Genomic DNA, 15074 nt, shown 5'->3' on the forward strand with positions numbered 1-15074 from the left:
ATGTATTGCCAAAGGACAACATGGCTTTTACTTCTGTCTGTAAAGCTCTAGTAACATATGATCAGTTTTCAAGTGAAAAAATAATTTGAAACCCTCTTGTTCTCTAGCACCTTATGTACTGTAGAAGAGAGAGAGATTGATGGAACAAAAACAAGAAGCTTTCTTTTGTTGCTGGTAATATGGTCCTCAGAAACTGTACTATACTATCTTTTATGTGCTAGTTCAGGACTATTCATTCTCATGTCAGAACGTAATGTCCACATGAAATTTAATCCACACATCCCTTCCTGGCATGGTGCGCACACACACATTCTTATGTTTTTGGCTTCTCTATTACCATTCAGATGGGGGAAGAAGATGTTATGACCTTTCCCATGAAAACTAGTGCGCACAATGTGCAAAAAAACTGGAGTGTTAAGTAGATTTAGGGCCCGAGTTGTGCCTGCATTGAAGTTGGGGTGAGTTTTACAATAGTAAATTCTTTATTAAGATATATTATACCTTACTAAAAAACTACTAGCTACCATTTTGCATACACAGTAACACTGCCGTGGTTTGAAGTTCCTCGGCATTTATATTAGACAGGTAATTAAGGGGGTTGTCTATGGTGTTTGTCTATGTCTATGGTGTTTCAGTTTGATGTAGGCCCAATCCTTCAAATGTTTACGCATGAATTTAAATTACTAATCCTTGGGGCAGAACTGTAATTTAGTAATGTTTAGTGCCTAGGACATAGGGACCCAACCTGGTTGAGGCCTTCAGTAACTACCATAATATAAATGTTAAATAGTAGTAATACCAAGTATTACTGTTGAAATTCAATGGGAATAGTCAAATATTAAAATTAAAAATGTGAATTACTGTCACAGGCTATTGTTTTTACACATGAATTAGAATTAAGTTTCATTTATGCCTCTCATTTTGATAATAAAGGTGGATGGAAAATCTTTTTCTTGAATAAATAATGTCATTTGTGTGAAGGAAACGAACTACAAGACTGAATTTAACCTCATACCAGCTGAAATACAATGAGATAGTGGTAACATCTAAAATTGGAGCCAGTGCAAATGACAGAGTTCAGAACATATAGTTGTTGGGGAGTAGGGGGGTTAAAATGATAGCATAACTTTTTACAGGTTTGTTTTCTTTAAAACTACTCAGTCACAGTATACGGTATAAGCATAGTTAGGTATATATCAAAAGCATGGGAATTTAATTTATGAACACAGTAGGCAATCAGTTGAAAAAATTCTTGATTTCAATTATGTTAAGAGAAATACAGCACTCAGGCCAGCAAGGAGAGAAACTTTTCCCAATCATTGGTTCAGGAGCAGTTAAGATTTCAGACCTGGTTGTCTGACAGGTAAGTGTGATTGTTCCAATTTCCAAGGTCTCATCTGGTTCTCCAGTAAATCAAACTGAAATGCTGTTGCTGCTCTAATGATTAAAATTAAATAGCCCTTCTTTACATTCTGCTCATTCCGTTACGGATCGTGTGACATTGTTTCTCAGTTTTCTATAATTTATTGTGTGTCTGACACCCTTGCTTTATCTGGTAGTTTTAGTTTTATCGCTGCTTTAATACAAATTAAAATGCTACCACCTCCCACAAGAACGTGGATTGATTGAGTAGGGAAATGTGTTAATTCAAATTCAAATAAAAAAATCTAATATTTAAGACCGATGATCATATCAGTATAAAGTAGTGCATTCCAAATCTGTATTTTCTAGGTTTAAGTGCAAGACTGTTAGAAGTAATACATACATTCACTGCAGTAATATATCTGAATGTTGGGACTAGAAAATGATTTTTTGTTCAATGCTTGGCACGTTAGTAACTAAAAGACAAGGCAGTCAGAAGCCTTACAGGTGGTGGTGGTGGTGGTGGTGACATTGCAGGATTTGCTTGTATAGCAACCAGTTCTAATCTATGCTATGAAACTAAGCAACTACTGAGCACCGCGTGCTAGGTAGTTACCTCTTTCACTGGGAAATGTTCAAGGCATATTTGGATTAGTGTAATTCACTTACGTAGTCAATAGAATCCTTTGACCCGTCAGAAATCTTAAAAATCTCATCATGGCCACAATCTTCAATACATTCATGTGCTGAACTTTCAAGACATGACCAATGTTAAACATATGTGTAAGAGTTTGCAGGTTCAGGGCCATGATGAGCTGCTGTCATCAAAGACATGGTGTATAGAGTAATCACAGGAGAGGGAGATGATTAGTGTGTATTATATGAGCCCTTTATTTGAGAAGAGAACGCACGGTTCTGTCAGTGCCTAATAAATTATGAGGTATTAAGTAGATTAGGGTTGTCAAACTTCATTGCACTGAGACCCCCTTCTGACAACAAAAATTACTACATGACCCCAGGAGGAGTGGCCAAAGCCTGAACCCATCTGAGCACCACTGCCCCGGGCGTGGGGCGGCCCAAAACCGAAGCCCAAGTTCTGCTGCCCTGCGTGGGGGGCCTGAGCTACGCAGCCCAGGGCTGAAGCCGAAGTCCAAGCCCCACCGCCCAGGGCTGATGCCCTTGGGCTTCAGTCCCACGCAGTGGGGCTCAGGCTTCGGCTTCAGATGGTGGGGCTCAGGCTTTGGCCCCGGGCCCCAGCAAGTCTAATGCCAGCCATGGTGACCCCATTGAAACAGGGTCGCGACCCACTTTGGGGTCCCAATCCACAGTTTGAGAACCGCTGAAGTAGATTATTATTATTAAGTGTTACTTTTAATATTAATTCCTAAAGCCACAAATATTCTTAAAAGATGTTTAATGTAATTTGGATTGTAAATGCATGTATAGACATACAAAAATAGGCAAAGACTCAAGCTGTTGTACTAGTCTGCATTCTCTCCTGAATATCCTATACTGCTGTTGCAGAAAAAGAAGTCCTATTACTGACCAAACCTCCGGTAACTCAAAATACTAGATGAAATCAACTATTTAATAATTCTCGGTGGTGTCTTGTCTTCCTTGTTTGGCAGGAAAAGTGTATGGCATTTGGTAACACAGCAGTACATTAAGTATTTTAATAATCAGTATTGACACACAAAACATATGGTCTTGAATTACACATTGGGTCAAGTGGATCAAGTATTAGTCATCTCTGTTTTCTCTTTTGGAAGCTAAAAGATTTATAATCATAGATTCAGTTAGGCTATAGGTATATAGTTTGACATGTACTGTGTTACATAGAATCTTTAGAGGATGTATCCTGAGACAGGCTCCCAGGTTACAGAGAACATACATATACCACTAAAAGGAAAAAAGCACATTTTCTGTGGTAATTTTCTAACCAGTTGGAAAGTATTATTTTTAATAAATTGGAAACCTCACATACGTCCTAATTCCAGTCTGTTATATAAAACCCTTGTGCAGATTTACAATTTTGGAAGTTAATAATTATGCATGCTGTCAGCAGGAATTATTCCTGTGATCTGCCTTGTGTGTGACAGAATATTAAGAAATGAACATTCTTTGCACACTTGGGATATCACTATGTAAGGTAATAGTGGCATTCATTGTTTTCTTGCAAAACACTGCGTCACAGCATATGGACTAGAGACCAGATTCTGATCTCAGTTGCACCAGTGTAAATCTAGAGTAACTCCATACTCGTGTAACCCCATTGACATCAATGGAGCTGTTCTGGATATACAAGAGCGTAACTGAAACCAGAATTTGGTCCTAAGTCTCCAGTATATTTCCCAGAACCCCAGCACCTTTCCCATTCAAGTACCTTCGTATAGCATTTCTTGGTAGCAAAAGCTATAGATAATCTGTTTAGACTTCCTTCTTTCACAAACTTAACAACTTTTTCCAAAATTCTTCTTTTAAGGTTGCATTTTTAAGTGCTTGTTCTCAGTTGCGCGCGCTCTCTCTCTCTCTGTGGTGGGGGAGGGAAAGTGGGAGAGTGAGTTTCAAATTTTTTGTATTAAGTTATGTGATGGTAGGGGAAAATGTATTTGTGTTATATTTAAGATTTTTTAAAAGAAATTTTTGCACACACAAGCTTCAGTAGCCGAGCCTTAAAACTGGCCTTTTGAAGTAGCTTATCTTCACTGTTCATGAGTTTCGAGACTAATTCGGAATAAAATAATGTACATTGGAACAAGTGGTATGAAGTTTCCTCCAAATACAGGGCTGTAATACTATTTGTGGTAATATGGAATAAGTTAATACATAATATCAATGTTCATTATGTGGGTGTGATTTTGTTTTTTAATTAATTTATTTCATTTTTTTTTTTTGCTTGCCATTTCACTGTGGAGTTCTTTTGTTGGGTAAACTTTTTGATTTGTAACTATGGTGGTATACAGGCAAATCAACAGAGAGGTACGTGTGTGCGATATTTCTCCATTTTCTTAAAAAAAATCCAAGGAATTGCATACAAAGATTTCCATCGATGTAATACTAAGGCAGTCTTGCAGAACTGTCATGAAAATGAAACTCCCTGGTCAGAGGCGCAGTTCTTCCGGCAGCCATGGGCACCAGCCACTGCCCAGCCCCTGGGCACCGGGAACCCCCAGTCTCCAGGAGGGTACAAGGTTTGAGCCAGGTTTTTAGCGCTTCCTGGGGGAGCAGAGATGCAGGAGGGTGGGATCTGGGGCTCCTAGAACTACCTGGCCCCTGCTGGGTATGGTGCTCTTCAGCCTGATCACCTCTCTGCATGAGAGCTCAGGGCTGGGTATGAAGCAGGGAGAGTTTGGAGTTGTGTGCAGGGCAATGTAGGGGAAAGAGCAGGGTGTGGGCAGGGATAGCTTGTTGCTGGGTGCAGGACGATGTCGGAGGAAGAACTCAGGGCTTGTGTGGGGCAGCGGGAAGAGACTGTAGAGCTGGCTGCAGGATGGAGATAATGGGTCTGTGTGTAGAGGTAGTGGGGGAGGAGAGGAAGAGTATGTGGGAGGGAGAGCTTGGGGCTGGGTGCAGGGCAGAGGAGGGAAAACTCTGGGCTCCCCTCCGCAGGGAAAATTCTGGTTGCGCCCCAACCCTATTCACAAAACATCCGCATCAGCCTTTTACTCTGTTAGCTGCTGCTACTGCTAAGAGAACCAGTATTTTACTGGCCTTCAAAACAAAAAATTACTTGTTTAATAGACAACATTGTGTGCTAATTCTGGAGAATGGGTAAGCAAAGGTTAATGTGAGCAGAAAACACAGTCCTGTGAAATTCTATATGCCTGTTTACCTAGGATCAGAAGGTTCTGATGTGTTTATTAAAAGTATAAAAAGAACCTACCTATTATAAAGAAAGCTTTGAATAGAGAACTTTTTAAATAGAATTAAACTGTTAAATTGTAACTTCTACCATAGTCAGATGTGACCAACAGTAGCCAGATGACTGTATATAGTTTCATTCACATTGATCATAAAGAGCTTTATGCATATTACAGCACATTTTTGACTGTGTCTGAAAGAGATGCATACACATATAACTACATATATGTTTAACTGCTAGACACACAATAAATATTCTGGTTATCATGCATAATAGGGTGCATTCAGTTCCATATAAGTTGATCATCGTTAAAGCTTTTGAATTGTATTCCTACAAGTTGTTGTAAAAATAAGGACACTGTATATTGAACACATAAATAATAAATATTTCACATGCATTTTATGTAGTGTGTGTCAATATTAAAACATAACATCTTCAGTGAATGAATAGTAACTAAAAAGGACAAGAGAAAAATAAGACCATATGCTATCATGAATCAATCTACTTAATTCTCATTTCACTGGGAGTTTTGTGCAACATTCGATAGCATGATGAGGGCCTTATATAGGTTTTTAACTAGTCCTGTTATGTTTACCTAATTTTCTGAAAAGATTATATAAGTTTGCTGCACTGTTTTTCAGGGTTTTTTGTTTTTTTTATATAAGCTACGAGGCTGGGTAGATGGAGGCAGAAAAAGTTTAAATCATTAAAAACCAGCTGCTCCAAACTCCCTCATCTCCTGTTTGTGATACGTGACTCTTTGTATTTGAAGGTTCAAGCACAAGTACGTCATGCAAAACTAAATTTTGACAAATTGAAGACTGATGTGTGTCAGAAAGTGGATCTTCTTGGAGCGAGTAGATGTAACCTCCTGTCTCATGTTTTAACAACATATCAGGTATTCAAAGAACACTTTGACCTCAAAGGAAAGATTCCCTGTAAGCTGTAAAACCATGTTTTTCATATAGCGGTAATGTGACAATATGCTGATAAGTATAAGAATATCTAAATCGCTTGAGGGAATGAAAGTTTGCACTAAATACTGATTGTTAGACTAATATTGTATTGAAATATTACTTTCTTTATAGACAACGCTGCTTCATTTCTGGGAAAAAACCTCACACACCATGGCAGCTATCCATGAAAGTTTCAAAGGTTATCAGCCATATGAATTCACTATGTTAAAGGTAAGGACCATACAAGTGTATTCTTTTATGTATCCATTGTTCAGCCAGGAGAGTGATTTGGTAATAAATGAAAGAAAAGCAGTACACCTTTTTATTTGCATATTCATCTCTAGGGGTTTGTCATGGATTGCCAAGCAGTAGTCATGGTGTGCTTAAACACAAATACATGGTGTTCATCAAATATCCTGGCATTTCCTTTTGATAAATGCATATTGGCCAGCATATGGCCCCATATAAACAAATCATCCCTATTCAGGATGGCATTTAAGCACTTGTTTAAAGTTTAAGCACGTGCTCAAGCATTGTCTTAAATAGTGATGTGCCCCAAGTGCTGAATCAGGGCCAAAAAGAATAGTAGACAAACAGGACAAACTGTAGGTTTTACTTTGTCCTCCACAATCCCACAAATTTTATGGCCACCATTTTTCTTTTTGCACTTATTTTTTAAGAACGGTTTTTAAAAACATCTTCTCATGTTAAAAAGAACTGCATCTAAGTACATCTAAGAACCGTCTGCATCTAAGTACCCACAAGGTGATTTTGGATGCTCAAGCTCTTTTTTTCCCTTCTCCTTTACTTTGTTACAAATTCTGTGGTGAAATTTCAGGAGTGCAGTAGAACCTCTGAATCTGCCACACTTGGAACGTAGGGCTGGACTCCATTCTCAATGCCTATCTTCATGATCTCTTCTGTGCCACCGTAAAAATCACTGATCGCTTTAGTGAATTTGAGGATTCACTAAAGAAATAGAATTTTTTTTAAAAAATGTCAACTGTTCAGTTAAAATTAGAGTAGCCTCTTGCCCAGTAGTCATTACACAGCAAAGAAGGCATGTAACTGCCTGATCCCATTTGCACCAAATAAATAGGGATGGGGAGAAGATGGAAGTATTTTAATCCAGGAGGGATTTGGGGAAGTGATAGGAGAGCTGCAACAAACAGGAAAGTCAAGAATGAATGACTTGTGACAATATGATATTGATTGAGACAACTTAGCTCTAAAACAATTTCAGGTCAGGTCCTCAATCATTTGTGTGAATGCGTGTCTGTGTCACACGCAGAATAACCAGTTGGTCCACATTTCACTAGTCAGTCCTTGCAGCTGCACTATAGGCCTCAGAGGGGGGAGAGTCTTGAGGTTAGAACTTTTATGGAGAGTTACCTCACAACCCCGAAGAGCCTATAGGGATTTGTGGTTGCCAATCCTCCAGGATTGTCCTGGAGTCTCCAGGAATTAAAGATTAATCTTTAAATAAAATTATGTCACGTGATGAAGCCTCCTGGAACACGTCCAACCAAAATTGGCAACTCTAGGTCTGATGGTGCAACGGGTCAAAAAAATCTGATTTGCTAACCTACACTGACTAACAAACAGCAAAAATAAATCAAGGGCCCATTCCTGAGCCTGATTAAAGCATCATAATGCTATCTTAATTAGCCAGAGAAGGAATCCATCTTCTAGGAGCAGTCCTCAGATACCATAAAGCTACTACAGTGACTCCACCCCACCTCTTTCAGCTCCCAGTGCAGAAGACTGGGATCATGGTCAGGATAGCCCTATGTGATAAAACAATAAGCAGCTAGTCATATATAATAGCCTTGAGGCTGCTACAAGTTGCATACAGGATCAAGTTGATCCCCAGTTAGTCCCAGGATCGGGCAGGGCATAAAGCCACTGTTTCCCCCTCACTCAACTGCCTCAAGTGCAACTCAGGCATATCCCAGATTTGGGGGCAAGGTCTCAAATTTGGATCCCCTATTTGGTAGCATGATCACTAGAGTACTAGGGCAGGCTGTGCCTGACCACACTGCCCTGAAGGTAGTTTACTAGCTGTCTTTTTTTATGCTTTGAAGCAAACAAATATATTTGTGTTGAATACTGTGACATTTTTTTCTGTTGGTATTGTAGTATTTGCACTTCTAACGTAGTCTAAGGAGGTGAGATTCCTCTGCACGTATTATAAATAACTAGCCAAATATTGTTCAGATCTCAATATATGGGACACGTTTTAGATGTCGTGCTGAGAGAGAACTTGGGCAGCCAACATGCTTATTTCCATGCATAAAAGATCCATGTGGTGGAAGATGGTAGATAGGCAACGCTATTCTGATTTTACTCCTCTTGTGTGATAGATTTGATTATAATCTAAATTAAAATTGGATTTGGTCTCAGTAACTTAAAGAAGTGTGAACTAGATTGTGTGTGTGTGTGTGTGTGTGAGAGAGATGAAGTCTCGTAAAACAAACTACAGCCATAAAAATGAATGTGAATATTCTACAGTACAGCATATATAGCTCTTCCCTCATAATGAGAATCCTTATAATTTGTAATGCTGGCATCCCATGTTGAGGAAATATGGCTCCTTGTTTTTTGCCATGACATTTTACCATGCTGAGAACATCATGCTGATCGCTGTTCTGGGATTTTCAGCATAGAACTACATGAAGGGTTAGTGGAAATGTTTAAGAAAATAACTAAATATTTGGGATAGAAGATTAGGCTAGTTGTCTTTTAATATCCGCAATTTCTTCCTTTTGGTAGTTATTACAATGACCACATTCCATGGTACACCAAAGTTTTTATTTAAAAAAAAAATTAATAAGTTGTGATTTTTTACTTTAAACAATCTGTGTTACTAAACTAATTTTACAATTGTGGGTAATGAATAGATTTTAATTTAAATCTGTAGGTCATCATATTTCATTTATTCATTTCAAGTACATGAATATTACTGAATAGTAACAGTCTAGCTTTTTTTGGAAAGCTGAGTGAATGGATGATAGATTCATACCACCATAATTTCAATAGATGGCTTCATGTTATGGCTATAGGAGACTTATCTTTCATACAAAGAATATTTCCAATATTTAAGTTTTTTCCTGTGTGCTTATATATTTTTCATGTGCATGTGTAATGTTAATATATTTAAATTTTATATTATGTTACAAATATACATACAATACATGTGTATATAACTGTTTCACAACAAAATGTTGTGTGCACTCGCATCTGTGTTGTGACACAGTTAAGGTTACTGTATGGCCAAATTAAAGCACAGGTACTATAGGCCCTAGTGGCTATATATATATATATATATATATATGGCTAAGTCCTCCGCTCCTGGAGTCATGTGATTACATCAGAATCCAAGGGTTTTTTTTTAAATTTTTAGCCTTCATGGCTGTGAAGATAGGCTTGAAAATATGAACTGAGTGTAACCAATGTACCAATATCTGCCTGAGTCTGCAGAAAGCCTGAATCAGTAGCTCCGAGATGAGTGAACTGCCCTGTACATCTTGATGGGGCGTTAACCTCAAGACCCACTGTTCTTGATGGTCATCACCGCAGAAAAGGACTGTGTGTAGCAGAAGCTGCTAACGGATCAGATTTTGTCCATCTGCTAAAGAAATGCAACTTCTCTGAGAAGATGTATCCATCAGCAGCTGCACAATAAAACTTCTCTGTCAGCAACAACACATGAAACTTTCTCCATTGTAAAATTAAATCTGACAGATAAGTGTAGCTGCTGATGGAGAGACTGTGTATGTAAGACAGAAACTTTATCCAATAAAGACTGCTTCTGTCAGCTATTAATTTGATTTATAAATTTTGGAATAATGCTAAACATGACCCTAAATCCTGTTGTGTTGTTTGAAATCTACACATTGCACCAGGTCTACTCAAGATTAATCTCTGTGCCAATTTTTGTGTAGAAAAACAATGATCCTTTAAAAAAACACAAATTGATACTGACAAATTTAAGCTACAGTTATATTTTGTGAAATTAAACTGAACAAGTGCTAATTAGTTTTTATTCCCTTTGAATTTTCTAACAGTGTGTGCAATTTTGAGTTTGAAAGGCCACTTACCTGTAGAAAGAACGAGGAATTTATACCCTGTAAACCAGTTTCCAAACACACGCTGTGGAATTATGATCAAGAACCTTCACAATTTAAAATATATAGAAGTATGGAGAATCACTGTAATTCTTAAATCTGGTGCTTGTTACTCAGCCATCAAGTCACTTTTCTCATTTTGAAGCCCTGTCCTGAAAACACATGTTGCTTAGCTTTAGTCACACAAGTAGTCCCATAGACTTTAATGGGACTACTTGCATAAGTTAAATTAAGCATAAATATTTGTAGGATCAGGGCCTTACTTTAGGACATTATTTGAAAACAAACATTGTTTTCTTAAATGTCATATTTTAGTTAAATATAGGCTGTCATTGAAAAATTAGCAATATTAATGTGAAATGCAAATACAATGGTAATTACTATTTATGTTTGGAAGTTTTAAATTAATATATTAATGAGTATGCATGTATTAGGTTTACCTCAGCAAAGAGCCTCTTAAATGCCTATTGGGATTGTTTCTGGAAAGAAAACATTGTCTTTGGAGACGCTTGCCAAGCTCTGTTAATGAAAAACAACCCATTTGTTTTCTTTGCCTCAGGGTATATTCTGAAAGTAGTGTAATTGTGTGTTTGCAGCTATATTTCCTACGATTCTTAGTTTTATGCTTGATAAAAGATTCTTATTAATGTCCATGCATCCTGACGTGGAGAGATCTGTTTGCTACAGTATTATTCAAGGGAATGGGCTGACTGAGTGTGTAGAACGTTAAGGTTGCACTAACATGAACAATTTTACTCTATAACAAATGTGTCAGAATACACATCAGTTGCTTCTTTTCGTGAATGAAGCTCATTTCTATATCCTTTAATTGTTTCCTTCTTGCTGTAGTTACTTTAATATTTCATTAATTCCTGTTTGTAATTTTTGGTAGTATAATTCCTAACTTCCTGAATTGCTCACAGGCGTCTGGAAGTAGAGTGGGTCCTGAACTGGGGAATCAGGAGACCTGGATTCCAAGCTCTGCCACGAACTCACATAACTTCTCTGTGTATCAGTTTGTCTATCTGTAAAGTGGGGATGATGCTACTGACTGACTACTTAGAGCTCTTTGAGATCTCTGGCTGAAAAAGCACTGTATAGGGATTATTATATTCGGCTGTCTTTTTCTTATGTATGTCGTAGAATATCAGGGTTGAAAGGGACCTCAGGAGGTCATCTAGTCCAACCCACTGCTCAAAGCAGGACCAATCCCCAACTAAATCATCCCAGCCAGGGCTTTGTCAAGCCTGACCTTAAAAACTTCTAAGGAAGGAGATTCCACCACCTACCTAGGTAACATATTCCAGTGTTTCACCACCCCCCTAGTGAAAAAGTTTTTCCTAATATCCAACCTAAACCTCCCCCACTGCAACTTGAGACCATTACTCCTCGTTCTGTCATCTGCTACCACTGAGAACAGTCTAGATCCATCCTCTTTGGAACCCCCTTTCAGGTAGTTGAAAGCAGCTATCAAATCCCCCCTCATTCTTCTCTTCTGAAGACTAAACAATCCCAGTTCCCTCAGCCTCTCCTGATAAGTCATGTGTTCCAGTCCCCTAATCATTTTTGTTGCCCTCCGCTGGACGTTTTCCATTTTTTTCACATCCTTCTTGTAGTGTGGGGCCCACAACTGGACACAGCACTCCAGATGAGGCCTCACCAATGTCGAATAGAGGGGAACAATCACGTCCCTCGATCTGCTGGCAATGCCCCTACTTATACATCCCAAAATGCCATTGGCCTTCTTGGCAACTTCTCGTGCACTATAACACCTAAGTCCTTTTCTGCAGAACTGCTACCGAGCCATTCAGTCCCTAGTCTGTAGCGGTGCATGGGATTCTTCCGTCCTAAGTGCAGGACTCTGCACTTGTCCTTGTTGAACCTCATCAGATTTCTTTTGGCCCAACCCTCTAATTTGTCTAGGTCCCTCTGTATCCTATCCCTCCCCTCCAGCGTATCTACCTCTCCTCCCAGTTTAGTGTCATCTGCAGACTTGCTGAGGGTGCAATCCACACCAGCCTCCAGATCATTAATGAAGATATTGAACAAAAATGGACCCAGGATCAACCCTTGGGGCACTCCACTTGATACCGGCTGCCAACTAGACATGGAGCATTGATCACTACCTGTTGAGCCTGACAATCTAGCCAGCTTTCTATCCACCTTATAGTCCATTCATCGAGCCCATATTTCTTTAACTTGCCTGCAAGAAAACTGTGGGAGACCATGTCAAAAGCTTTGCTAAAATCAAGGAATAACCCGTCCACTGCTTTCCGCTCATCCACAGAGCCAGTTATCTTGTCATAGAAGGCAATTAGATTAGTCAGGCATGACTTTCCCTTGGTGAATCCATGCTGACTGTTCCTGATCACTTTCCTCTCCTCTAAGTGCTTTAGAATTGATTCCTTGAGGACCTGCTCCATGATTTTTCCAGGGACTGAGGTGAGGCTGACTGGCCTGTAGTTCCCCAGATCCTCCTCCTTCCCCTTTTTAAAGATGGGCACTACATTAGCCTTTTTCCAGTTGTCCGGTACCTCCCCCCATCACCATGAGTTTTCAAAGATAATGGCCAATGGCTCTGCAGTCACAGCCGCCAACTCTTTCAGCACTCTCAGATGCAGCGCATCCGGCCCCATAGACGTGTGCTCGTCCAGCTTTTCTAAATAGTCCCGAACCACTTCTTTCTTCACAGAGGGCTGGTCACCTCCTCCCCATGCTGTGCTGCCCAGTGCAATAGTCTGGGAGCGGACCCTATTTGTGAAGACAGGGGCAAAAAAAGCATTGAGTAGATTAGCTTTTTCCACATCGTCTGTCACTAGGTTGCCTCCCTCATTCAGTAAAGGGCCCACACTTTCCTTGACTTTCTTCTTGTTGCTAACATACCTGAAAAAACCCTTCTTGTGACTCTTAACATCTCATGTAGCTGCAACTCCAGGTGTGATTTGGCCTTCCTGCTTTCACTCCTGCATGCCCGAGCAATATTTTTATACTCTTCCCTGGTCATTTGTCCAATCTTCCACTTCTTGTAAGCTTCTTTTTTGTGTTTAAGATCAGCAAGGATTTCACTGTTAAGCCAAGCTGGTCGCCTGCCATATTTACTATTCTTTCTACACATTGGGATGGTTTGTCCCTGTAACCTCAATAAGGATTCTTTAAAACACAGCCAGCTCTCCTGGACTCCTTTCCCCCTTATGTTATTCTCCCAGGGGATCCTGCCGATCAGTTCCCTGAGGGAGTCAAAGTCTGCTTTTCTGAAGTCCAGGGTCCGTATTCTGCTGCTCTCCTTTCTTCCAGGGTCCGTATTCTGCTGCTCTCCTTTCTTCCAGGGTCCGTATTCTGCTGCTCTCCTTTCTTCCAGGGTCCGTATTCTGCTGCTCTCCTTTCTTCCCTGTGTCAGGATCCTGAACTCGACCATCTCATGGTCACTGCCGCCCAGGTTCCCATCCACTTTTGCTTCCCCTGCTAATTCTTCCCAGTTTGTGAGCAGCAGGTCAAGAAGAGCTCTGCCCCTAGTTGGTTCCTCCAGCACTTGCACCAGGAAATTGTCCCCTACATTTTCCAAAAACTTCCTGGATTGTCTGTGCACCACTGTATTGCTCTCCCAGCAGATAGGGTGATTGAAGTCTCCCATGAGAACCAGGGCCTGCGATCTATTAACTTCCATGAGTTGCCGGAAGAAAGCCTCGTCCACCTCATCCCCCTGATCCGGTGATCTATAGCAGACTCCCACCACGACATCACCCTTGTTGCTCACACTTCTAAACTTAATCCAGAGACTCTCAGATTTTTCTGCAATTTCATACTGGAGCTCTGAGCAGTCATACTGCTCTCTTACATACAATGCAACTCCCCCACCTTTTCTGCCCTGCCTGTCCTTCCTGATCAGTTTATAACCATCCATGACAGTACTCCAGTCATATGAGTTATACCACCAAGTCTCTGTTGTTCCAATGACATCATAATTCCTTAACTGTGCCAGGACTTCCAGTTCTCCCTGCTTGTTTTCCAGGCTTCTTGCATTTGTATATAGGCACTTGAGATAACTCGCTGATCGTCCTTCTTTCTCAGTGTGAGAATCCCTCCTGATTCTTATTTACTATCCCACATTTTACTCTGTGTTTAATTTATAATGAAAGAGGAGCCAGGGCTCAAGCAATTTTTTTACATTTATAACTGATGCAGCAAGCCCACAGGCGCCGCCGTGGTGATGAACTGCCAGGTCCAGAGGTGATTAAGCTCTGATTTTACTCACTAGGTGGGATGGTGGGAATGGTGGTCCGAGCATATCATTTTACCCTCATGGGGCACTTCCTTCTTTACATTCATCTGCACTAGGAACTTTTGTAGCCATTTTTCAGCACTGGTGTCATCAATCAGCTATAGTAAAAGCAGGTTGCAGACCTTTTTACCACTTTGCCATTGAAACCGTGTTGAGTTAGCGAACACAGAGGTAAAAATGCCTGTACCCTGGCTTTGGTAAAGCTTACACCTTTTATAACACTGGTGTTGAAAAGTGTATAACAATTTCCTAGTGAGAAGGTCTTTATTTTGGACAGTAGGACTGGGAGGGTATCCATATACTTTCCCTGGCCCTCTGCCAGTTTGACAGCTGTCCCTCACACTGAGCGGGGAAAAGAAATAAGGCTGCGTGGATATATAGCTAATTCTCATTCAGCTGCTGACATAAAGCCATTCAATTTTTTTTTTTTTTAATTTCTTGGGGAAAAAGAAGGAAACCACAGTGGGACAAAAGCTCCTTTCATGGTC

The 15074-nt window shown here is 40.0% G+C and overlaps 1 protein-coding gene across 2 annotated transcripts in view; it reads left to right on the forward strand.

Annotated features, from left to right (window-relative positions):
* The window catches only part of ICA1 (islet cell autoantigen 1), an 89346-nt gene that overhangs the window by 48751 nt on the left and 25521 nt on the right, over positions 1-15074 (forward strand). For both annotated transcript variants that reach the window (XM_084620960.1, XM_084620961.1), the window contains exons 7-8: positions 5997-6122; positions 6313-6411. In XM_084620960.1, the coding sequence (XP_084477086.1) occupies positions 5997-6122; positions 6313-6411 (225 nt within the window). The remainder of the gene's footprint in view (positions 1-5996; positions 6123-6312; positions 6412-15074) is intronic.

This window comes from Lepidochelys olivacea, assembly GCF_965140295.1.
Source record: "Lepidochelys olivacea isolate rLepOli2 genome assembly, chromosome: 2".
NCBI classification, from domain to species: domain Eukaryota; kingdom Metazoa; phylum Chordata; order Testudines; family Cheloniidae; genus Lepidochelys; species Lepidochelys olivacea.